Source organism: Lemur catta, chromosome 1 (genome assembly GCF_020740605.2).
Source record: "Lemur catta isolate mLemCat1 chromosome 1, mLemCat1.pri, whole genome shotgun sequence".
Lineage (NCBI taxonomy): Eukaryota > Metazoa > Chordata > Mammalia > Primates > Lemuridae > Lemur > Lemur catta.
Window position 1 is genome coordinate 132,756,699 of NC_059128.1, and position 27,083 is coordinate 132,783,781.

General features: G+C 36.3%; 1 protein-coding gene and 1 pseudogene across 9 annotated transcripts in view; one reads left to right on the forward strand and one right to left on the reverse strand.

The window, feature by feature from the left end:
- Window positions 1–27,083, forward strand: part of MLLT10 (MLLT10 histone lysine methyltransferase DOT1L cofactor) — a 177,750-nt gene that overhangs the window by 47,224 nt on the left and 103,443 nt on the right. For all 9 annotated transcript variants that reach the window (XM_045534591.1, XM_045534583.1, XM_045534573.1 and 6 more), the window contains 2 exons: window positions 3,504–3,558; window positions 25,966–26,075. In XM_045534591.1, coding sequence (XP_045390547.1) covers window positions 3,504–3,558; window positions 25,966–26,075 — 165 coding nt within the window. The remainder of the gene's footprint in view (window positions 1–3,503; window positions 3,559–25,965; window positions 26,076–27,083) is intronic.
- LOC123625926 lies at window positions 6,196–6,837 on the reverse strand (annotated as a pseudogene).

Sequence of the window (27,083 nt, forward strand, 5' to 3'; positions counted from 1 at the left end):
CTAATCTGGAGATTCAGAGACACCACCTCTGACTTTAAGTAAGGACATGAGGGATAAGTAGAAGTTATCCAACTGTGAAAGAGGGTCCTGTGAGGGATAATACTCCATTTAGAATGAAAACAACACATTTAAAGGCTCTGAAGCAGGAATGAGCTTTGGAGCATTTGCAGAACTGAAAGAAGAAAAGGCAGTGTTGCCCAGAGAGTGAAATGATGAGGGAGGAGGGAAGCTTGTGGAGGTAAATAGGGAGTAGATCATGTAGGAAAACCAGTGAAGGGTTTTAAGAGGTCAGTGGTATATTTGAATTTGCATTTTTGAAGTTAACTATGTTGTGAAAGGTTCACTGTACAGATTGGTCAAAAGTGAATATTGGGAGACTACAGTAGTCTCTCCCCAACCCCTATCTGAAGTTTTGCTTTCCTCAGTTTCTGTTAACCCATAGTCAACCTCGGTCTGAGAATAGGCGAGTACAGTACGATGAGATATAGTCATGCATTGCTTAATGATGGGATTACATTCTGAGAATGCATTGTTAGGCAATTTCATCATTGTGTGAACATCATAGAGTGTACTTAGACAAACGTAGATGGTGTCACCTTGTACACACTTGGGCTATGTGTAATAGCCTATTGCTCCTAGGCTACAAGCATGTACAGCATGTTACTGTACTGAATACTGTAGGCAATTGGAACATAATACTAAGTATTTGTTTTTCTAAACATATCTAAACATAGAAAAGTTACAGTAAAAATATGGTATGAAAGATAAAAAATACATTTTTTATTATGAAAGATAAAACCTGTATAGGGCACTTACAATAAATGAAACTTGCAGGACTACAAATTGCTCTGGGTGAGTCAGTGAGTGAGTTGTGAGTGAATGTTGGGCCTAGGACATTCCTGTGTGCTTCTGTAAACTTTACAAATATTGTACACTTAGGTTATACCAAATTTATAAAAAAATAAAATAATTCCACCACAACTTTAAATGGCTACACTATCACTAGGTGATAGGAATTTTTCAGCTCCATTATAATCTTTTTTTCTCCTTCCTTCCTTCCTTCCTTCCCTCCCTCCCTCCCTCCCTCCCTCCCTCTTCTTTTTTTTTTTTTTTTTTAGACAGAGTCTTACTCTGTTGCCCGGGCTAGAGTGCTGTGGCGTCAGCCTAGCTCACAACAACCTCAAACTCCTGGGCTCAAGTGATCCTCCTGTCTCAGCCTCCCGAGTAGCTGGGACTACAGGCATGTGCCACGATGCCCGGCTAATATTTTCTATATATTTTTAGTTGTCCGGCTAATTTCTTTCTATTTTTAGTAGAGATGGGATCTCACTCTTGCTCAGGCTGGCCTTGAACTCCTGACCTTGAGAGATCCTCCTGCCTCAGCACTCCCAGAGTGCTAGGATTACAGGCGTGAGCCACCACCCCTGGCTTCCATTATAATCTTACGGAGCACTGTTGTATACATGATTTGACATTATACGGTTCATGAATATATTTTGAGAGCGAGCGAGCAAGAGAGAGAAAGAGACAGACAGAGACCACATGCACATAACTTTTGTGTATGTATGAATGAACAGATGAATGACACGATTTCACTCTGGTGCCCAGGCTCGACTGGAGTGGTGTAATCATAGCTCATGGTAGCCTCGAACTCCTGGGTTCAAGCAGTCCTTCTGCCTCAACCTTCCTAAGTAGCTAGGACTACAGGTGTGTGCCATCATTCCTGACTAATTAAAATTTTTTTCATAGAGAAAAAACTTTTTTTTTTGCTTGGTTGCCTAGGCTGGTCTCAAACTCCTGGCCTCAAATGATCCTCCCACCTCAGCCTCCCAAAGTGTTCAGATTACAGGCATGAGCCACTGCGCCCGGCCCTTCTCATAACTTTTCTTACAGTAAATTGTTACAGTTGTTCTATTTTGTTAGTTGTTGTTAATCTTTTATTGTGCCTAATTTAGAAATTAAACTTTATTATAGGTATTTATGTATAGGAAAAAACAGTATGAAGGGTTTGGTACTCTCGGAGGTATCTACTGGGGGTGTTGGAATTTACTCCTGTAGATAAAGAATGTACCCCTACTGTATTTAGGAAGCCACTGAAGTGGTCCTGATGAAAGAAATGATACAGGCTTGCAGTAGGGTAATAGAAGTAGAGGTGGAGAGAGGTAGGTCAGAGCCCACCAGTCTTTAGGAGGAGAAAGGGAAAAAATGGTTATTGATAAAATGTGACATTAGGGAGTAGAATGTGAAGTGATCAGAGATTATGTATGTTAGGCATCTTGCATGAACAATGTGTGGTTGAAAATGTCATTACAAAGATAGGGAAAACTGCACTAAATTTATAAAAAAAAAAGCAATTCCACTATAATGTTAAGATGGCTACTTATGAGCAGGTTTTGTCATAAATCGTTGATAAAGTGTCTGTGTAGCTTAGGAAGTTTTATATCTGGATCTGAGGACAGATCTGAATAGGAGATAAAGTTTGAGAGTCACTGGCATATTTTTGTAATTTTGTTGGTAGTGGAAGTTTTAGATAGTGAATGAAATGGCCTAGAGTTTCACACAAAATAAGAAGGCATCTTAGGCTGCAGCCCTGAGGAACCGTAATATTTAAAGGTTGCATAAGGTGATCTAAAGGTGCTGCTGCCAAAGAGGTATGAGGAGAATCAGGAAAGTGAAGTACTGGAAGACAAGAAACATAGGCTCTTATGGCTTATGTTTTCTATGTAATATTTCATCTTAATTTCCTATACTACATTTTCCTTTGTAATTCATATTACTATATTGTTTGCTGTAAAACCTTTTGGGATTAAGGTAGGGTATAAATACTGAATATTCAAGTGTGACCTTCAGGAACATGTTCTTCATAGTAAGATGCAGTTGAAACTTAACTCTGTTTAAAAAGAAATGGTAGTACTGGCTCTGCATCTATTTTTGGTTTTTATTCTAGGAGTGGAAAGGATAGGGAGCCACAATAACTTTTGAATACCATTGTGTGTGAATGATAGGGATAGCTAGAATAATTAGACTAGTTCCTTCCTTTCATAAGGGAAGTCAGCACATGTGAGAATCATGCCTTGCCACTTAAATGAAAATTCTAGAGTTTGGCTCTAATTAGGAAAAACCAGATTTACTTGCCTGCAATAATCCTAGCTGATCTTAGACTGAAAAAGTAAAGAGATAACAGGCAAATGTTAAAAGCCTTGACCCAGTCCTGTGCTGAGGGGACCTTTTTGTTTTTGTTAATGTTAAGACTTAAAAAAAATTGTGGCAGAAGTTTAAAAATTAAAATATATTTCAAGAAAAGTTGTTTATCTCGTGTTGAGGAAGATCACTTGTCATTGAGAACAATTATTTTGTGAGGGATGTTCTGAAATATTCTTAGGGGCAACCAGTACAAATGCTGCTCCCACATTTTCAATAGTTTTGAAGTTTCAAGGAAGATGTTGTTTTTGGTAATCTGATGAAAAATCTCTTTATTTCCTTTTTCTTTTTTTTTTTTATAGAGATGTGAACTTTGTCCCCATAAGGATGGAGCTTTAAAAAGAACAGATAATGGGGGTAAGTGCAGAGATTTTTGAAAAAATTTTTATTGAAAACTGGGTGGTGGAATATTTTAAAATATTTTATATTTACACAAAATTTTATACAGGATGATCTACATAATTTATAAATCTTGATTTTTAAATGGAGATAATTTCTTAGAAACTATTTTTGAAAAATAAGCCATTTTTTGTTGTTAGAGATAAAATTTGTTTTAGGCTTTTTTTTCCCCCTCCTTTGTATATTTCTAGACAGAAATGTTTCTGGTGAATGTTAATTTTAACACCGCAAGGATCTTTGTTACTTCAATATAAAGAAATACTGATTTCTGTCCTAAACTTTGGTATGTTTTCCTAAGGACCCTTATGTATTGCTCATTTTCATCCTCACTTTTGGTTATCTTCTTCAGAGAAATCACATTTATTTACAGCCCAGTACTGTTCTTGAATATGTAGACATGAATTTATTACAGTGTGTCATACTGTGAAAATTAAGTAACTGATGAGGAAACTCAGAAAAGTAGAAGTATAGAATAGAGTTATGGCATGAGTAAATAAAAGGGAAAAATACAAGGCCCGGGCACAGTGGCTCACGCCTGTAATCGTAGCACTCTGGGAAGCCAAGACAGGAGGATTGCTTGAGCTCAGGAGTTCGAGACCAGCCTGACCAAGAGCAAGACCCCATCTATACTAAAAATAGAAATACTAGCCAGGTGTCGTGGTACATGCCTGTAGTCCCAGCTATGTGGGAGGCTGAGGCAGGAGGATTGCTTGAGCCCAAGAGTCTGAATTTGCAGTGAGCTGTGTTGACACCACTGCGCTCTACCCGGGGTTCTACCAATGTCTCAAAAAAAAGGAGAGGGGGGGAATACAGTGTATTTTTGAACAGCTATATATTTTTAAAAATTTAATGTTTAGACTATGTTATACAGTCACATTTTCCAAATTTAAAAAGAACTTTAAAAACCTTGGCCTGTTACTTCTGTTTCCCATCTGCCCAGTTTCTCAACAAGTTTCCTACCACCAGTGTAACTGCTGTTATTACTTTCTTGCATATCCTTCCAGATTTCTTTTGCATATACTGATATGAACAAATCTTTACTCTTCCCATTTTTATACAAATCGGTTAATATTATATGTACTCTTCTGCATCTTAATGTTTCTCACTGAAGAATGTATCTTTTCATTATCAGTATAGAGGTTTTTTTCCCATATATCATGTAAACAATCACTTTTTTTTTTTTAACAATCACTTGTTGGTAGACTTTCTAATCTACTTTTGTGACTAATGCTTATATGCAGGTATGTCTGTAGGATTATTAATTCTCAGAAGTAGAAATGTTGGGTCAAAGGGATTTTGCAATTAATTCTGATAGATGTTCGCAGATTATTCTCCCTGAAGTTGTATATGTTCCCAGCAGCAATGAATGAGAAAGCTATTTTTCATACCTTTTGTAATCTAATAGGTGAAAGTTGGTATCTTAGCAATAATTTTGCATTTCTCTTATTAGTGAAGTTGAGCCTCTGTTTATATTTTCAAGAGCAGTTTTTTCCCCTCTTCTTTTTTTTTTTTTTTTTTTTTGAGACAGAGTCTCGCTGTGTTGCCCCAGCTAGAGTGAGTGCCATGGCGTCAGCCTAGCTCACAGCAACCTCAAACTCCTGGGCTTAAGTGATCCTGCTGCCTCAGCCTCCCCAGTAGCTGGGACTACAGGCATGCACCACCATGCCCGGCTAATTTTTTCTATATATATATTTTAGTTGACCAGATAATTTCTTTCTATTTTTAGTAGAGACGGGGGTCTCGCTCTTGCTCAGGCTGGTCTCAAACTCCTGACCTCAAGCGATCCACCCTCCTCGGCCTCCCAGAGTGCTAGGATTATAGGCGTGAGCCACCGCGCCCGGCCTTCCCCTTTCTTCTTTGGTCTGTTGGTCTGTACATACGCTTTTTTGATTTGGTTGATCTTTTTCTTTTTCATTTGTTGGCGCTTTCATAGGAGACTTTTATATATTATACTTTTTTGATATGAGCTGGACTATTTTTTTGCCCATCTTTCCTTATGGGGCTTTTTACAGTGAGAGAGTTTTTGATTTTTATTAATCTTATCTTTCATGACCTCTGTATTTTCAATCACTAATTAGAAAGACTTTCCCAATTCCAAAGTTATAACAGAATTCTTACGTTTTCCTCTAGTATTGTAGAGGAGTTGGTAGCTGATTGAATTAAAAAATATTTATTGATTGTCTGTTAAGTGCTAGATATTGCTCCAGGTACTTGGGACACATCACTTTCCTCTGGAGCTCACAGTCTAGCATTTTTTTTTTTTTTTTTTTTTTTTTACCACTTAATCTGCAATTCTGTCTGTGATCCTGGGCAAGTTACCACACTTCCTTGCACCTCTGTCCTCAGCTGCCCAATGGGGGAATAAGCAGGCACAGTTTAGATGTGGATAACATGCCAAGTATATTGTAGATGCCATACAGGACATCCACCCCCAACCCTCTACCCAGACAGTGGATAGGGCTGGAAGTTGATTTTGAATAATAAAGTGCAATGGGGAGAGGGCAGAGGGATTGGAGGCACGTTGTCTAGGGTGTTGTAGTGGTAGTGAGGAGGGTGCTGGGGAGCTGCACCAGGGCCTGGACTGGCTATGCAAACTTATTGCTGCTGCTTCTTGGTGATTGCTTTGTTGGCAGGGTCATTGGCCTTTTCTGTAGCAGTCAGTGCCATCTTGTTTGCCACCTTCTCCTTGGCTTCATTGGCTGTCTCAGATAAGTGTTTTTGAAAGGGCCTCACCTTGCAGCTTGGTCAACATGTAAACAAAACCTGTCATAGTCTTGGTCACGCTGCTTTTGAACTGAGTGAGACCAAATCCCTGGACAGCTCTGGAGATGCCAAATTATCTAGAGGAGACCCTGACATTCCAGTGGATTTTGGTCAAGCTGTAGCTATTATCATCTGAGTTCACACATTGTTCCTTCACTACCATTGGCAGGGTGGTGATGTTCCAGGTGAAGGTGGTCATGATCTGATTCTGTGGGTCCACAGTAGAGTCCTCTGGGATATACACTGAGTGAGCAGCATTGGCGAGAAACAGTCATTCAGCCCAGCATGGCATCATGTTGGTCTTGGTAAGGAGTCACCAGGAGAGTGGCTTCTCTTCAGGGTTTACCTCCTGGTGTACTATGTCTTCCTTCAAGACATGTTTGCTGTAGGGATTTGGGTACCGCTGCACGAAGGCAGGAACCCATGGTTCTAGGAACTCCAAAGCATGCTCTGGCCCAGGAAATACTTCATCATCTCTGCAAGGGCAGACTCAGTGCCTATACAGTATTAGGGGTGTGGATTCTGGGCAGCAGACAGGTACCTCAGTTACCACCTCCTCCTCTGCAGTTTAGCCTTTGATGCATTTGGAATGTATCCATGGAAGATAGTGGGGAGGTATGGATCCAACTTTTATTTTTCCTAGATGCTCATATGCTGCTGTTTGTCCCACCACCATTTATTGAACAGTTCATCTATTGTCACTGATTTGAAATGCCATCTTTGTTATAGCCTAAATCTGATGTGTATTTAAAAAAAATTCAGACTAGATTGTGCTCCAAAATTGATTTTTAAGTTATTTTGGAACCTAAAATGCAATTTCCTATAAAAAGGTTAATTATAGTTCCAGGTTAATTCACAAAACCCCACAATGTACCTGAGGTACGGTATTCATGATACCATTCTTTAATATCTAATACTCATTTATCATGCTTGAAAATATATTCCAAGTTTTAGGCTATTTTTCTTTTCCTGGCAATCAGGATTAGGAGTTTCTCAATTCAAGTATTATTTTTTTTCAATCTTATCTGCTATATAGGTCTCAGTCATTAAAGGTAAGTAAGTGTTTTAACATATCATGGTTTGTGAAAAGTAGGATATTATTGGTAAAGGGAGAAGTAAATAATAAAGATACAGGTATATTGGGACATTAAAATGGTACAAAATTGAACTGTGAGATGTGAGTGGTGAGCCTTCTGAGAGGTGAGGCTGATACTATTGGCAAGTTTTTCTTCTGTCTGCCTTTCTTTCCCCCCTTTTCTCTCCTTTTTCTTTTTTCCTTTTCTTTCCTTTTTTGTTTCCTTCTTTTTTTTCCTCGTACTCATTGTGGTGAGTCATTGAACTCTGGGAATAACGTGAAATTTCCATTTTAGAAAAATCACTCTGACAGCGTAGTGGTGACTAGATTGGAAGAGTGTGAGACCAGATCAACTATAAAAAAGACAGGTGGAGCTGGATCTTTAGTGCATTTTACTTAGAAATGCACTGTTTAACGATGGGGATACATCCTTAGAAATGCGTCTTTGAGCAGTTGCATCATCATATGAACATCATGGAGTGTGCTTGCGTAAACCTAGATGGTATGGCCTACTACACACCTAGGCTGTATGGTACAGCCTATTGCTCCTAGGGTGCAAACCTGTATGGCAGGTTACTATACTGAATACTGTAGGCAACTGTAGCACAATGTTATTTGTGTTTCTAAACATACCCAAACATAGAAAAGGTACAATAAAAATACGGTGTTATAATCTTGTGGGACCACTGTTGTATATGCAGTTTGTTGTTGACTGAAATGTAGTTATGCATTGCATGACTGTACTTGACATCAGCTATGTGGCCTGGGGGATGCGAAGAGTTGTAGAGAAAGAAATAATTTTTAAATTATAGAAACAATTCAATCTGTCATTTTACTCACTGAACATATGCTCTAGGCAAACCTATATAGAAATTCCTTGTGCATGATTTTAAGATTTATCTGATTGTTACTGATAAAAATATATATTATTGAGGGGGCCAGGCAAGATGTGATTATGGTTTACTTACAGTTACATTCAATAAGAAATTCAAAAATGAATTGGAAGCCATTCATAGACACTATCTGACAGAAAACTAAGAATCTTAAAACCCAACAGGGTTGTATATTGTATGCAAAACCATGTACGGTATAATGTACTTTCTCTGTTGGAATTTAAGAAATTTTTCAGTGATACTTGTGATTATGCTCATTTTTCGCTTTTTACTCTGACTTTAACTTAATCCCCTCAAAGGTAAGAAGACTGTTTTATTGCAGTAAGTCTGGGGTAGAGATGATGAAGGACTGGTTGAAGACAGAGGTAGGAGGGATAAAAATAAATTAGGGAATGAACATCAGAGATAATAAGATGGTAAAATTTTACAGGTGTATTTTTAAAACTTGTTTTTATTATGGAATAATTTTAAGCATATGTAAAAATAGAATGACCTGATAAATATATGCCATCACCTATTGTTAACAATATTAAAGTCATGGCCTGTCATTTTCCATACTATACCCTTTCCTACCCAATTCTGATTATTTTGAAACAAATCACAGAAATCATACTGTTTCATTTGGAAATATTTCTGTATCTCTAACATTTTTAGAATTCACAATTATCTAAAAAAATGGCAAGAATTGAAAAAAAAAATCATCAGTCCTTGTTCAAATTTCCCTGATTGTCCCCCGCATACTTTCTTTTATAATTGAGTGATTCAGGAACCAAATAAGGTCCTTAAGTTGGATCCAAATAAGGTGCATATGTTGCAATTGCTTGATGTATCTCTTGACCTCTTTTAAATATATTGGTTCTTTTCCTTTTCTTTTTTTCCCCCTTGGTCAATTTACTTGTTGAAAATTTGCGTCATTTGCCCTGAAGAGTTTCCCACAGTCTGAATTTTGTTGCTTGCCTCTTAGATGTATTTTATTTTACATGTTTCTTTGTTACGTGTATTTTTTGTATGTTGGTTGTTATCCATATCTAGAAGCTTGATCAGGTTCAGTTTTTTGGAGAGGTGGGCAAGAGTATTTCACAGATAGTGTTGTGTGCTTCCTTCAGCAGGCATATGGTGGTCGGTTAATTATTTTTGTATGTGTGATGTTAGCAGCTGTTGATAATTAGTATCTAAAGCTATTATTTTACTAAATAGAGGTAGAACAAATGGTGATATTTTATCATTACTTCATGTATTAGTTGGGTAAAGAAAATCTTTTCCTTATCAACTATTTTGTTACTCTGAAGTGCAGTTTGTGAAGAAAGGACAGGATAAATATTCTTATAAATGGAAGTGATAGTCATATAACATCAACTAAATGTTAAAGTATACAGTTCAGTAGCACTTATTGCTTTCACAGTGTTGTATAGCTACTACCCCTGTGTCAAGTACCAAAGTGTCTTCATCGTCCTCAAAGAAAACCCCTTATCTTTTAAGCAGTCACTCTGTTTCATTCTGTCCCCATAGGTCCTGGAAACCACCAGTCTGTTGTTCATCTCTATGAACTACCTATATTCTAGATTCTTCATATAAATGTAATCATACAGTATGTAACCTTTTGAGTCTGGCTTCTTTCACTTAATGTACTGTTTTTGAGGCTCATTCATTCATGTTGTGGTTCATATCAGTTCTTCAGCCCTTTTATGGCTGGATAATATTCTATTGTATGTGGTTAATCCTTTGATTCTTTGAAGGACATTTGTGTTGTTTCTACTGTTTGGCTGTTGTGAATCGTGTTTCTGTGAATATTTAGGTTTTTATTTGAATACCTGTTTTAAATTTTTCTGGGTATACAGTTTGAGTACCCCTTATCCGAAATGCTTGGGACCAAAAGTGCTGATTTTAGATTTGTTTTTTGGATTTTGGAATATTTGCATCATACTTAATAGTTGAATATCCCTAATCAGAAAATCTGAAACCTGAAGTGCTTCAGTGAGCATTTCCTTTGAGCATCCTGTTGATACTCAAAAAGTTATAGAATTTGGAACACTTAAGATTTGAATTTTTGGATTAGGGATTACTTAGCCTGTATACCTAACTTTGGTGTTACTGGGCCATGTGGTGATTCTGTGTTTTAACTTTTTGAGAAACCACCAAATTGTTTTCTATAGGAGCTGAACCATTTTACATTCCCAACAGTAATGTGTGAGGGTTCCAATTTTTTCTCATCCTTGTCAGCACTTTTTATTTTCTGAATTTTTATTTCCTGTGGACCTCGTGTAACTGGATGTTTTACTTTTTCATTTAAAAATTTTTTTTGCACTCTGGGAGGCCGAGGCGGATGGATTGTTTGAGCTGAGGAGTTTGAGACCAGCCTGAGCAAGAGCGAGACCCCGTCTCTACTAAAAATAGAAAGAAATTATATGGACAGCTAAAGATGTATATAGAAAGATTAGCTGGGCATGGTGGCGCATGCCTGTAGTCCTAGCTACTCGGGAGGCTGAGGCAGTTGGATCACCTGAGCCCAGGAGTTTGAGGTTGCTGTGAGCTAGGCTGACGCAATGGCACTCAATCTAGCCCGGGCAACAGAGTGAGACTCTGTCTAAAAAAAAAAAAAACAAACCCTGTTTTTTAAAAAAGAGATTGAGTATTGCTATGTTGCCCAGGCCTCGCCTTGAACTCATGGGCTCAAGGGACCAACCCTCCTGCCTCAGCCTCCTCCCTAGTAGCTGGGACTGTTTTCTGATTATTCTTATTGTGGCCATCCTAATGGATAGGAAGTGGTACCTCATTGTGTTTTTTGTTAAATTTATTTAAATACTCCTTCTCTGTCTCTGTCTTTTTTAGAGATGGAGTTTTGCTATGTTGCCCAGGCTGGAGTGTGGTGGCTATTCACAGGCATGATCATAGCGCCTTGCAGCCTCGAATTCCTGGCCTCAATTGAGCCTCCTGCCTCAGTCTCCCAAGTAGCTGGGATTACGGGCATGTGCCACTGCACCTGGCTTTCTTTGTGGTTTTGATTTGCATTTCCCTAATAATGAATGATATTGAACATCTTTTCATGTGCTTTTTGGCTATTTGTGTATATAATTTGGAAAAATGTCCATTCAAATCCTTTGTCCATTTTGGATTGGGTTGCTTTTGTTGAACTGTAAAAGTTCTTTATGAGAGTTTTTTATGTATTCTGGATACTAGAGCCCATCAGGTAGGATTTGCAAATATTTTCTCCCATTCTGTAGGCTGTCCTTTAATTTTCTGGATAATGTTCTTTGACTCAGTAGTTTTAATCAGTTGCATTTCTATACACTACCAGTGAACAATTCAAAAAGGAAATTAAGAAAACAGTTCTATTTACAGTAGCATCAAAAAAAAAAAGCAAAATACTTATAAGTAAACCTAATCTAGGGAGGTAAGACTTGTAGATTGAAAACTAAAATATTGCTGAAATAAATGGGCTGGGCACGGTGGCTCACGCCTGTAATTCTAGCCCTCTGGGAGGCCGAGGTGGGTGGATCGCTGGAGGTCAGGAGTTCGAGACCAGCCTGAGCGAGACCCCGTCTCTACTAAAAATAGAAATAAAAATTATCTGGACAACTAAAAATATATATATAGAAAAAATTAGCCGGGCATGGTGGCGCATACCTGTAGTCCCAGCTACTCAGAAGGCTGAGGCAGTAGGATCGCTTATGCCCAGGAGTCTGAGGTTGCTGTGAGCTAGGCTGACACCACGGCACTCACTCTAGCCCCGGCAACAAAGTGAGACTCTGTCTCAAAAAAAAAAAAAAAAAAAAAGACATAAATAAATGAAAAAATTTGCTGTGTTTATGGGTTGGAAGACTAAATATTGTTGAGATGTTTATACTACTCAAAGTAGTCTACAGATTGAATGCAATCCCTATCAAAATCCCTATGTCCTTTTTTTGAGAAATAGGAAAATTCATCCTAAAATTCATGTGAAATCTCAGGGGACCCCAAGTAGCCAAAACAATTTTTTTTTTTTTTTTTTGAGACAAGAGTCTCACTCTTGCCTGGACTAGCGTGCCGTGGCATCTGCCTAGCTCACAGCAACCTCAAACTCCTGGGCTCAAGCAATCCTTCTGCCTCAGCCTCCCAGAGTGCTAGGATTACAGGTGTGAACCACTGCATCTGGCCTCCTGTTAGTTTTACTCTTTCTTTATTCTCATATTTTAGATTTGTCTCTTGTTAATAGCACATAGTTGCCTTTATGGAAGTATTTAGTCCATTTGTATTTATTGTTTGTATATGAGAGAGTATATATGTGTGAATTTGGATTTAAACTTTCCTCTTCTATGTTTTTCATTCATTCCATTCTACTCCCTCTATTAGCTTAATAAAACTTAATGTGTGTTTTTACCTTCTTTCTGAACCCTATGAAACTCTTCAGGACGTTGTGAATTCATTTATCCACCTACTGACATAAATTTTATGGTTGTCATGTACTTTCATTCTCTGTTTCTTTTAAAAATTGTGATGGTTTTGTGAAGTGTTTGTGTCAGGGCTGGCCATTAAAATGGAGAAGGTTATGTAAAATTGATGATTATTTTAACATATATTTGTTAGAATTTATCAGTGAAACTTTCTGGTGTTAGGCAGAAGCTTTTCTGGTAAGATTTCTGATACAAGAAATTTATTTTTTGAAATATTATAGGGATATTTCTATTATCTCAATTTTGGTGAGCTCTATTTTACTTAAGAAATTTGACTACTGTGTGTAAGTTTTGAAATAATGTTGTTACAGCATTTTATTATCCTCTTAATGTTGGTAGGATTGGTAGTAGTAACCCCACTGTTATTCCTGATGGTGGTGATTTTTGTTGTGTTTTTATTTTTTTCCCTCTTGACCAGTTCTAACTAGAATTTGTTAGTTTTGTTGACCTTTTCAAAGAAACAGCTTTTTTTGGACTTTGGTGTTTTTTTTGGAGACAGAATCTAGCTGTGTTGCACCAGGTAGAGTGTAGTGGTGTCATCATAGCTCACTGCAACCTCAAACTCCTAGGCTCCAACAATCCTCTTGCCTTAGCCTCTCAAGTAGCTGGGACTACAGGTGTGCACCACTGTACCTGGCTAATTTTTCTATTTTTAGTAGAGATGGGTTCTTGCTCTTGTTCAGCCTGGTTGTGAACTCCTGACCTCAAACATTTCTAAGGCCACCTTGGCCTCCCAGAGTGCTAAGGTTAGAGATGTGAGCCACTGCACCTGGCCAGGGTTTTGTTAATATTTTATGTTATCTGCCTGTTTTCTGTTTTGTTGATTTCTGCCCTTTATTATTTACTTCCTTCTTCTATACTTTGTATATGTTTTCCTCTTCTTTTCTAATTTCAGAAGTTAGAGTTTTAGGTCTTTTATTTTAGATTATATTTTTTAATAAAAATTTTAAAGGTTTAAGTTTCTAAGTACTGCTTTTTACTGCATCCCACAAGTTTTGATATGTTGTGTGTTTTGTTATTCAGTTCAGAATATTTTCTAATTTCCTTTGTGACTTTCTCTTTGACAGATAAATTATTTAGGAGCATATTATTTATTTTCTAAATATTTGAGGTTTTCCTCGATACCTAAGTTTTTTGACTACTAATTTAATTTCATTGTGGTCAGTGAATAAATATACTCTAGATGATTTTGGTTTTTAAAATTCACTGAGACTTATTTTTGGGCCTAGCACAGGGGTGGGGAACCTGCAGCCTTAAGGCCACATGTGGTTTTCCAGGTTTTGACTGAATCCACATTTTACAGAACAACTCCTTTGATTCTTATTAGTACATTTCTGTTCCTCTTTTATATTCTTGTTTGATTTAAAAAATGAATATATTTAAAATACCAAAGAATAAAATAAATTTCAACGAAATAATTCTCCCAGATTGACTGGCACAATTAGAACACTAGTAAGCTGTAAGGGCTAAATTGACATCTGCTACGCTCATGATTTAGTTCTAACTTCCCCCGCCTGACTGGCACCACTACCGCATGAGGCTGGTTGGCGAGAGGTTGTGAGGGTCAAGTACTCCAGTCTGTTATCAACTTTTGACAATGGGTTTTATGTTTGAAGTGGAATTTGCAAATAGTTGCACAGCTCGACAGTATTTTTTAATTCTGTCTGCTTCACATCCCATGATGTCAAAGAAGACCAAGAGAACACTGAAGGAAGAAAACAGATTTTTTAATGACAGTTGGGAATTTCAATATTGTCTCTGGTAAAGATAAGATGATTTGCTTGCTTTGTGATACTGCAATATCAACATTAAAGAAATTCAATGCTTATCTGCATTATAATACCCAGAACCACATATATTTTAAATTGGAGGGAGAGGCACGAGGTTTTATTGCAGAAATTAAAAGATGAAAAGCAGAAGCAAAGACAATTCTTTCAAGCACCAATAAGACCTGGAAATATGCCACTGGAGCAACTTACAAAGTATCTTATATACTTGGGGGGGGGGAAGGGAAGCCATTCAGTGATGTAAATCTCTGTAAGCCATACAGTGATGTAGAGATTGTGAAAGAATGCATTGCCGAAATTGTAGGCTGCTTAGACCCTGATGATGTTTCAAAGTACAAACAACTGCCTCTTTGAAGGAGAACCATAACTGATCAGCAGCATGAATTAGCTTTCAACTTAAAAGAAAAAGTTTACCAAATACTTCTAAAGGAAAATACATATGTTTCAATAGCTTTGGTTGAATCAACTGATAGTACTGACTCAGCGCAGGTTTTATACTTCATTCAGGTCATAGCAGATTTTCTTTGCTACGAAGAGTTACTCCCTTTGGTCACTCTTGGGATTGGAACACAGGGAATAGATATCTTGGACAGCTTTCAAGATAAATGTTGCGAAGTTGGACTGAATTTCGTAAATTTAGTGAGTGCATGTACAGACGGCGCACCTTCCATGACAGGAAAACATGAAGGGTTTATTGCAGAGATGAAACCTTATTAACAGATCCAGATGCTCTCATTTCTTGTCATTGTATCTTGCGTCAGGAAGTCTCTGTGCTAAAGTACTATTTTAAGTGACATTTTGCATCAAGTTATAAGTATTATTAACATATATTTGTGCAAATGCAACACAGCATCCTCAGTTTTGAACAATGAGGTGTTCATTAAGATTCTATAGGAATACAGCATTTTCTGTGTGATATGTTAAATCAGCACGACTTGAATATTTCTTTGCAAGGTAAAACTAAGTCTATATATGACGTGGCAAAAATAAGCATTTTGAAAAAAGCTGTGGTTTTTCAAAGCACTTCTTCAAAAGGAAATTTTGGACATTTTCCCCAATTAGGAAAGGTCATTGATGAGCAGGTTGACATATGCAAATCATGTATAGATTATGGAGCTGTTAATTGGAGAATGCAACAAAAGCTTCACTGACTTTGAGAATCATGGCATCACACTCAAATTAGCATTTCTGCCACACCAAGTTGATATCACTGAGGAACCTAAAGAACTACAGATGGAATTGATTGACCTCTTAGTAGATGACATTTTAAAATCATTGATGCTAAGAAAGATCCAGTTTTACTATGGAAAAATGCAGTAGGATACCCACACCTTTGGCAACATGCCTGAAAAATGTTTTCTTGTTTTTCAACCACTTACTGCTGCAAATCTACATTCTCCTACCTAACCTAGATCAAGATGCCAGTAAGGTCACAAATGACTGATACCCAACTGAAACTGCGGATCTCCATTCTGCAACCAAATATTCAAATGCTTTCCAACAAAAAGCAGACACAACAATGTCATTAAAGGTTAGTTAACTTTAAAATGAACAAATATTTTTCATTTTTTGAAATTATTAAGTACATAATACTTAGACTTTTACAAAATAATGTACATTTTAAGTGTATCTAATTGAAGTTTCTTGAATGTGGCCTTATTTGATTACAGTTAAATCAGTGCGGCCTTCCATCATGAAAAGGTTCCTCACCCTTGGCCTAGCACATTGTCTTGGTGAATGTACCATGTGCACTTGAAAAGGAATGTGATTCTGCAGTTGGATATAGTGTTCTCAAGTGTCATTTAGATTAGAATGGTTGATATCATTGAGCTCTTTTATGTGTTTACTAATTTTTTGTCTAGTTTATCTATCAGTTGCTTACAGTTGTGTTTTAAAAACCTGTTATGATTGGAGCATTATTGTTTTTCCCCTTAATTCTATCAAGTTTTGCTCCATGTGTTTCATTCTTTAATAATTAGGTACAGACACTTTTCTAGTAGTGTTTTTACTGAACTTTCTCTTTATGAAATGTCCTTTTTTCATCCATGGGAGTATTCTGCCTTGTAGTGTATATCAGATATTAAAATAGTTACTCAAACCTTCATATTCTTAAAGTTAGCGTGGTATATTTTTTTCTATCCATTTGCTTTATTTGCTTTAACTATATCAGAGTCTTTGTATGTGTTTAACGTATGTATCTTATAGGCAGCATATATATTAAGGTCGTTTTAGCTCTGTCCTTTAATTGTTGTATATAAATCATTAACGTTCATACTTAAAGGTTGGATTGAGATCTATTTTAAAGTTTTTTGTTCTTTTCTTCAAAGAAAATTAAAATGGAATTATTAAAATTGACATACAATAAACTGCATACTTTTAAAGTGTACATTGCGATAAGGTTCTGACTAAATAAAATATGTCCCATGAAATCATCATCCTCACAGCCAAGATAATAAACATGTATCCATCACTCTGAAAACTTTTCTTAGAGCCTTTGTCCTCTGCACCACCCCCTTTCCCCCATCTTCTCCCAGGTAACCACTTTCTATCATTATAGATTAGTTTACATTTTCTAGTGTTTTATATAAATGTAATTCATGTGTGTATGTATGTGTGCATACACTCATTTATAATACACGTACACTATTTTTGCCTGGCTTATTTTAATCACTGCAAATATTTTGAGATTAATTCTTGTATGAATCGATAGTTCATTTCTTTTCATTGCTCAGTATTACATTTTGTGTAGATATAACAGTGCATCCATTTTTATATTTATAATTAGATTATTTTTAGGTTTTTGACTGTTAAATCTACTATTAACATTTGAGTGCATGCCTTTTATGATCATAGTCGTTCATTTGTCTTGGGTAAATACCCAGTAGTGGAATGGCTAATGTATTAAATGTAAGGATAAATGCACGTTTAATTACTTAACCAAACTATTTTCTAAAGTGGTTGTAACATTTTTACATTTCCCCAGTAGCATGTGAGAGTTTCAGTTATTCAACATCCTCTCTACACTTAATATGGTCAGTCTCTTTAGTTTTAACCATTCTAATAGGTGTGTGGTGGTATCTATTTGTGGTTTTAATTTGCATTTTCTTAATGGTTAATACTTTTGAACACCTTTTATTGTATGTATTTGCTATCCATATATCTTCTTTGATTATTTATTTATTTAAATCTTTTGCCCATTTAAGAAATTGAGGTGCTTGTTTTCTTGTGGGTTTTTTTTGGTTTTTTGTTTGTTTTTGAGATACAGCCTTGCTCTGTCTTCTGGGCTAGAGAGCAGTGGCATCATCATCATAGCTCACTGCAACCTCAAACTCCTGGGCTGAAGTGATCCTCCTGTCTCAGCCTTCCAAGTAGCTGGGATTACAGGCATGCACCACCACGCCCCGGCTAATTTTTCTATTTTTAGTAGAGACAGGATCTTATTCTTGGTCAGGCTGCTCTTGAACTCCTTGCCTGAAATGGTCCTCTTGCCTCTGTCTGCCTCCCAAATTGCTAGGATTACAGGTGTGAGCCATCACTGTTTTCTTGTTTTTTAAAAAACATAACAGCTTTATTCATACCTCTTACAATTGACCCGTTCAAAGCATACAATTTAATGGCTTTTAGTAAATTCTGAGAGTTGTGCCACCATTATAACAATCAATTTTAGAACATTTCTGTCATGCAGAAGATTCTCTGTAACCATTAGCAGTCAGTTCGTTTTCCCCTCAACGCCCCTGCTTTAGGCAACCATCTACTTTATATCTTTGTGGATTTGCCTATTGTGAATATGTCATATAAGTGGAATCATATATGGACTTGTGGGACTGGTTTCTTTCACTTAGCGTACTATTCTCCAGATTTATCCATGTTCTTTCTTTTAATTGCCAAATAATAAATCCAGTATATGGATATACCACATTTAAATTTGTCCATTCTACAGTTGATTGAGTTGTTTCAGGTTTTGGGTTACTATAAATAAAAGTGCTGTGAACATTTTTGTACAAGTTTTTGTGTGGAAATATTTTCATTTCTCTTGATTTTATTACTAGGAGTATAATTCCTGGGTCATGTGGTTACTCTCTCTTAATCTGTTGAGTAACTGTCAGTCTGTACCATTGTACATTCCCACCAGTAGTATATTAGGTTCCCAATTTTTCTGTATCCCTGTCAGCACTTTGTATTGTTTGCCTTTTGCTTTGCATTTGGGTTGTTGTGAAATGGTATTTCATTTTCTTTTTGATATGCATTTCCTTAATGACTGATGATGCTGAGCATCTTTTCGTGTGCTCATTAACCATTTAAATATCTTCATGCTGACAGTCTGTGCCTTTTAATTGGTGTGTTTAGATCATTTATATTTATTGTGATTAATGATAAAGTTAGTTTTAAATCTACAATCTAGCTATTTTTTATTTGTCCTATTTGTTTTTTGTTTTCTTTTTTCTTTTTTGTGATTTTTATGATTCTGTTTTCTTATCTATGTTGTGTTATTAGCTGTATGTTTTGTTGTGTTAGGGTAGTCATTTCTTTAAGGTCTAAAGTATATATCTTTTCCTTATTAGAGTGGTAGATCACTTTATGCGTAGTATAAGATCTTTAATATACTTCCATTTCTCTTTTTTTGGCCTTTATGCAATTGTTGTCATGCACTTATCTATTAATATATTATAAATTCCACAATGAATTTTCATTATTTTTGTTTAAGTAATTGTTTACTGTTTAATGTGGATCCTTTTTATATCTTCCTTAACTTTTTGAACATAAGGAATTAAGTTACAATAACTGCTTTAATGTCTTTTTTAATTTTTTTGACCAATTCTAGCGTTTATACCAGTTGTGCATTAATTTGATTATTCTGATAGGTTTAATTGGTTTATAGTGTTGTTCAAGTTTTCTGTTTCCTTATTTATATATCTGAATGTTCTAACTATAATTTAAAGTGGGGTGTTAAAATCTCTAGTTATTATTATAGAACTATCTATTTCTTCCTTTAGTTCTGTCAGTCGTATATTTTGGGGTCTGTTGTTTGGTCTGTATGTGTTTATAATTTTTCCATCTCCTTGAATAAATGACTTGTCAATATATATTGTCCTTTGTTTCTTGTTACAATTTTGACTTTTTGACTTAAGGTCTATTTAGTGTGATATTTGTATAGATATCATAGCTCTCTTTTCGTTACTTTTTGTATGGAATATCTTTTTCCATCCTTTCACTTTCAACTTATTTGTGCTTATGAATATAAAATAAATCTTTCGTAGGCAGCATAGTTGGAATAGTTTTTTTAATCCATTCAGTTAAACTCTATCTGTTGATTGGATACTTTAATCCATTTCCATTTAAAGTTCTTTGTGATAAAGAACAGTTTATGTCATTTTACTAACTTTTTCCTATGTGTCTTTTGCCCTTTTTGTTCTGGAATTTCTCTATTACTGCCTTCTTTTTCTTTGTTTTATTTTTGTATTGTGCCCTTTTATTCCTTGCTGTCTTTTGTGTGTATCTTTCAGATTTTTTTTTGTTGCTGTTTTCATGGGTATACAGCCAACATCCTTAATTTGGTAATAAGGTTGTTTGATACCAGTTTATCTTTAATAGCTGACAAAAATCTTTCCTTCTATACAGCTATACCCCTTAAGGGTTTTTGCTCAAAATTTGTGTTTTTATACATCCCTATATATTGTGTGCCCATTAACATAGATCTATAGTAATTGTTTTTGTCTTTTAAATCATGTAGGAAATAAAAAGGAGAAGTATAAATTAGAAATGTCATAATACTGGCTTTTATTTTTACCTATATAGTTATCTTTGCTGGAGTTATTTTTTTGTATGACTTTGAGTTATTGTCTAGTGTCATTCTTATTACTACTTCTTGTGGGGAAGGTCTACCTGCAACAAACTCCCTCAGATTGTGTTTATATGGGAATGTCTTACTTTCTCTGTATTTGAAGGATAGTCTTGTTGGATATAGAGTTCTTGGATAATAGGTTTCTTTTGTTCAGAACTTTAAAAATTCCATCTCATTGCCTAATGATCTGCATGTATTTTGATGAGAAATATGTTGTTACTCTTTTTTTCTCTGTATGATTCCATTTATTTACATTTCTAGAAAATACAAAGTATTCCACAGTGACAGAGAGTAGGTCAGTGGTTGTCTGGAGCAGAGTGGGAGGGAGGAGAATAAGGGAGTGTTTACAAAGGGGCACTAGCATATACATATGTCAAAATTGACCAAGTTGGTAAATTTTATGTATATTTAAATACAATAAAACAAGAAAATTATTATATTGCACACTTTAAATATATGCAGTTTCTTTTATGCCAATTATACCTTAATAAAGCCATTTTAAAAGTGTTTTTAAATAAAATAATGCTATGTTGTTACTCTTATTGAGTATTCCTTATATGTGACAAATAGCCTCTCTTTTAATGTTTTCAAGATTTTCTCTTTTCCCTTAGCTTTTAACATTGGTGATTATGTCAGTGTAGATCCTTTTGTATTACTTTCTTGGTGTTGGTTGAGCCTCTTTTTTTAGTGACTGCCTAGCAGCTTTTTGTAAAGTGCGTGTTTGTCATATGTCTGAATTCTCTGTATCTCTTGTTTTGTCTTCAGTTTGTGTTTTGACAAAGATTTCCTTGGACACCAGGTGCCAAATAGTGATTGAAAATGAGAATTAAAAAGGAAAAAAACCCTCTCCCAGTGTTTGCAGATATTCTGTGTGCTGGGCATTCCTTCAGTGGTCAACCAGTTAGTTTATAACTCTGCCTTAGCTTTTTCTTCCCTGCTTACACTGTACATAGAGACCAACCATAGATTAAAGTTTAGGGTCTGTAGCGTCAGTTCTTTTCTGAAGACGTGTCCTGCAATGCACATGCCGGTGGCTCTCTACATCTCCCAGCACACTCAGGTCCTTTTAAATGTGCCAAATTCTCCCCAGTTTTTTCCGCCAGACTGTTGCCATTCTGTTATGTGTCTTAACCAGTAATCTTTTGCTCCAGGTGTTTGTGGGTTGTTTGTCTGGGCTTACAGTGATTTTGAGGGGACTTTTCTATCCTGAGTTCTTCACAAGAAGGAAGAAAGACAAGCACATAGATAGCATCAGTCCTTCAGTAGCCACTTTGGAACAGAGAAACACAATTCTTTGCAAACTCTGCTCTCCTCCTTCTAAAATCAGGAACCAGGGCTCCACACTGGAACCTAGGGCAGGCATGGGTCAAAGGAAAGTAAAAATGCCCAAAGATTTTGCACCATTTTTAGGTTGTCTTTTCCTTGACTCAGTCTTTGCTTGGTTGCAGTAACCTTTTTTCTTTTTATTTCAAAATTTTATGGGGTACAAATATTTAGTTTACATGTATTGCCTTTGCACTGCCCAAGTTGGAGCTACAAGTGTGCCCATCCCCCAGACAGTGCGCACTGCACCCACTGGATGTGTATTTACCCATCACCTCCCCCCCACTGCCCACCTGCCTGACACTGGGTGAATGTTACTACCACATGTGCACATAAGTGTTGATCAGTTAGTACCAGTTTGATAGTGAGTACATGTGGTGCTTGTTTCTCCATTCTTGTGATAATTCACTTAGAAGAATGGGCTCTAGCACCAGCCAAGATAATATAAGAGGTGTTAGTTCACCATTTTCTTTTGTGGTATACATATACCACATTTTATTAATCCACTCATCAATTCATGGGCACTTGAGTTGTTTCCACATCTTTGCTATTGTGAGTTGTGCTTCTGTAAACATTCAGGTACAAATGTCTTTGTTATAGAGTGAATTTTTTTCCTTTGGGTAGATGCCCAGTAGTGGGGTTGCTGGATAAAATGGTGGGTGTACTTTTAGTTCTTCGAGGTATCTCTGTATTACTTTCCATAGAGGTTGTACTAGTTTGCAGTCCCACTAGCAGTGTATGAATGCTCCTATCTCTCCACATCCATGCCAATATTTGTTGTTTTGGAACTTTTTGATAAAAACCATTCTCACTGGGGTTAAGTGATATCTCACTGTGGTTTTAATTTGCATTTCTCTGATGATTAGAGATGTTAAACATGTGTTCATGTTTCCCAAAGTTCTGATAAAATTGACAATCCTGCTCGATTTTTTTTTTTTTTTTATGTTTCTGTGATGGGATCTGCCCCTGTAAACTGCCTGCTCCACCATTTTTGCTGTTGTAAATCTAGATATTTTTGCATTCCCATAAATCTTCTTGAATTTTGTTCTGAAAAACAGTTAAGTTCTTTGGAAACAGTTTGATCCTTTCAAGTCCTGCTCTTATGACTTGTCAGGTGGGTCTGGAACAGTGTGTGTTCTAGGGGTAATTATTCCCCATTACCAAGGCAGGACCTTCCCGAGTATTTTACCCCGTGAATTATGGGTTTTTCCAGTCTGGCTTGTGGAAACAGGCACTGTTTTTGGCTCTTTGGCTGCTGGTCACTGTTCCTTTTGAGTGGATCTTTCCCCAGTCTCACTTTATTTTCTTATACATGCACTGATCAATACTCTGCTGAATACACAAATGGTACCTTCTGCATATCTCTAGGATTCTCTTTCTGTGAAGAGCTTTTATTTTCAATACTCTTCTCCTGCCAATTTTTGCTGCCTTGGTTTCACCAGAGTCTTAGCTCCAACTCCCAGATTCTGGGAGTTTTCCTGTGCTGTTGCCAGAAAAAATCTCAAGACAATAAGCTGGGGCAAACCTAGGGCTCACCTCATTTATTTCTTGTCTTTTTAGGCTTGTCGTCCTTTGTTACCTGACATCCAGTGTCTTGTAAATCATTGTCTCAAGTATTTTGTTCATGGAATGTATGAATTGTTCCATGCAGAAGACTAAATAAATTTGGTCCTTGTTATTCCGCTTTGGACAGAAGTGGAAGTCTCCTACTATTCCTTCTTAACCTTGATTTTTCCCCTTGTTGTTCCTCTGTTCCCTCTTCCTCCTTTGGATCGAGTATTTTTTATTACTGCATTTTAATCATTTCAGTAACGTAACTTAGTATTGAATTTAAATTTAATTATTTGCATTAAATTGTCTTTTGGGGCTATATCTCTTTTTGTATTTACAAATGTTTATATTTATGTATGTAGTGGTTCTAGGGATTATAATTTTCATACCAGTAAGTTCAGTCACACAAAATGTATAAAAAGATCATAAAGGTATCTTCTGTTCTTTCCCCAATCTTTATTATAAATGTGTTAGAGCTACATACATCACAAACTCTACCAGACAATGTTTTGATTTTTAATGTAAGCAGTCATATGTATTTTAAATGATAGAGGGCATTATTGTTGTTTTATATGTTCAATATCCACTACAAGTACCTGCATGTTTACCAGTCTGTATTTTTTTCTTCAATTTAGAACTTCCTTCTTGGATCATTTTTGCTAATTATCTGAAGAAAATAGTTTGGTGTTCCCTTTAAACTTTTAAAAAATCTTCAAAAGATACTTTCTGGCTTTATTTATTTATCCAGTTGTTTGTTTGATGAACTTGCCTTTTGATTTTTTTTAAGATTTTATTTTTTTCCTTTAGTTTTCCATAGTTTTACTAATGTGCCTTGGTGTTTATTTTTATTAACCCCTTTGATTTATAGTTGTTCTTTAGTCAATGGCTTGCTGTCTTTCTTTTCTTCTGGAAAGTTTTTAGGTATTATTTCAAATACTGCTTTTGTGCTATTTCTCTCTCATATTTCTCTAAGACTTTGATATATGTTAGTCCTGCCTATTGTATTTTTCATATCTCCTGCTCCCTTTTTTGTATTTTATATTTTTGTGTCATGTGCTAACGTTCTGGATATTTTCTTCTGACTTAGTTTGTTACCCACTAATTCTCTTTTTTTTTTTTTTTTTTTGAGACAGAGTCTCACTTTGTTGCCCTGGCTAGAGTGAGTGCCGTGGCATCAGCCTAGCTCACAGCAACCTCAGACTCCTGGGCTTAAGCGATCCTACTGCCTCAGCCTCCCGAGTAGCTGGGACTACAGGCATGAGCCACCATGCCCGGCTAATTTTTTTGTATATATATTTTTAGTTGGCCAGATAATTTCTTTCTATTTTTAGTAGAGACGGGGTCTCACTCTTGCTCAGGCTGGTCTCGAACTCCTGACCTCGAGCGATCCACCCGCCTCGGCCTCCCAGAGCTAGGATTACAGGCGTGAGCCACCGCGCCCGGCTCACTAATTCTCTTTTTATCCATGTCTAAACCATTGTTAATCTCACCCATCAATTTCTTAATTTGTATGTTTTTACGCCTGGCATTTTTATTTATTATTACAGTTTCCAGTTCTTTGCAGCAATTTAAAATTTTTCCTTATGTGTATTATATTTGATCATAATAAGCGTACTTATTTTACAGGCTGTATTTGATAACTCCAAAATACTGATGTTTTGATTTTCTTGTTTCTGCTGGTTTTAATTTACGTTGTCTGGTCTCTCATGTGTTTGATACTTTTATTGTGCTGGATATTATAGTTAACAAATTGTATAAATTATTTGTAGCCAGGATGATATTGTTTTCCTCCAGAGAGGATGTATATTTGCATCTGTTTGGTGCCTTGAGGTGCTTGTAATTTAGGACTACCGTAGTTAAATTTTAGAGTTTGAGATGATGAAAGCCCAGGTATGATCTCTTTGAGGGCCTACATACATTCAGTTAATTCTTACTCCCGGCTTGTAGCCCTTCATCATCGCAACTTAAAAAGAGTGAGTGAGGGGTTTACTAACTTTCCTTCTCCCTTGGTTGATTGTGGATGTACATCGCTGTACTATTAGCCTCTTGAGTTTGACAGAAGGCACCTTTCATCCTTACAGCTGTCTTCTCTGAAATAGGCAAATGTTCCTTGACCTGAAAGTGGCCAAAAGCTAAACCCAGGACTTCCATCTTTTTCCAGTTTTAGCTCAGTAATTCTTCACGATCACATCAGCTATTTAATACCTTTAGTCCCATTTTAAAAATTAAAGGAAACATTAGTATTTAATATCAATTGTTAAAATATTTAAAATTAAAATAGTAAGATAATGAATTTTAATATTCATATTCAAAATACTAATTTTTTGATACAAAATTAAAACTTCAGTATTGACATTTACAATCTTAAGTATTAAACATTTTGTAACTATTTTTATAGTGGTTCTCAGAAGTAGGGTTGATCTGAATATTTAGTCTGCCCTTATAAGAAATGTCAGTTCCAGCATCCAAATTTATAAATGTTTCCCTTTATTTATATTACTGTGATTAATAACTGGAGAAATGATTAAGAATGCTTTGTCAGTAGTGGTTTGACTATTCTCATGCAATGGAAGTAAGTAATGAGAATTTGTTAATGTCTTTGTTGTACATTTACTTAAATAGGAATTTAAGGGATCTCTTTAGGGAGCTAATGACTTTATTTTTGATAAAAATGACATTATTTTTATTTATTTATTTTTAGGCTGGGCTCATGTGGTTTGTGCCCTATATATTCCAGAGGTACAGTTTGCCAATGTTTCTACAATGGAACCAATTGTTTTACAGTCTGTCCCACATGATCGTTATAATAAGGTACAGTGGAAATTATTTTATTACTGTTTGACTATAATTTTTTCTGTTTTAAAATTGAGAGATGGCTGGTTGCAGTGGCTAAAGTCTGCGATCCCAGCACTTTGGGAGGCAGAGGTGGGAGGATTGCTTGAGGCCAGGAATTCAAGACCAGCCTGGGTAATGGTGAGACCCCATTTCTATAAAAAATTAGATAAATCAGCCTGGTGTAGTGGTATGTGCCTTTAGTCCCAGCTACATGGGAGGCTGAAGCAGGAGGATTGCTTGAATCCAGGAGTTTGGGGCTGCTGTGAAGCTACAATGATGCCACTGCACTCCATCCAGCCTTGAGTGACAGAGTGAGACTCTGTCTCAAAAAAAAACCTGGGAGGTGGAAAGAATTTTTTTCTATTTTAAAACTAAGTGTCCATTAGAAAATTTAAATTATATATCTCCATCAAATTTTAGAGAGATTTGGAAAAAATAGGATTACTATGTTAGACTGTAGTTATTAAAATATATGCTACTAAGGTTATAGGAGTACAAAACAAACAAAATTTTGTTACTTTTTATACGTTTGTTACCTTTTATAAATCTAGGTATTTAGTATTTTAACATTTACAGACTGTTTTAATCCTTATAGATTTATCTTTTAAGAACTATGACCTTGGCCAGGCCCTGTGGCTCACACCTGTAATCCTAGCACTCTGGGAGGCCGAGGCAGGAGTATCGCTTGAGCTCAGGAGTTCGAGACCAGCCTGAGCAAGAGCGAGACCCTGTCTCCACTGAAAAGATAGAAAGAAATTAGCCAAACAACTAAAAATAGCAAAAATTAGCTGGGCACAGTGGTGTGTACCTGTAGTCCCAGCTACCCGGGAGGCTGAGGCAGGAGGATTGCTTGAGCCCAGGAGTTTGAGGTTGCTGTGAGCTAGGCTGACACCATGGCACTCTAGCCAGGGCAAGAGAGTGAGACTCTGTCTTAAAAAAACAAACCAAAACAAAACTATGACCTTTATTACTCTTTCAAGTATC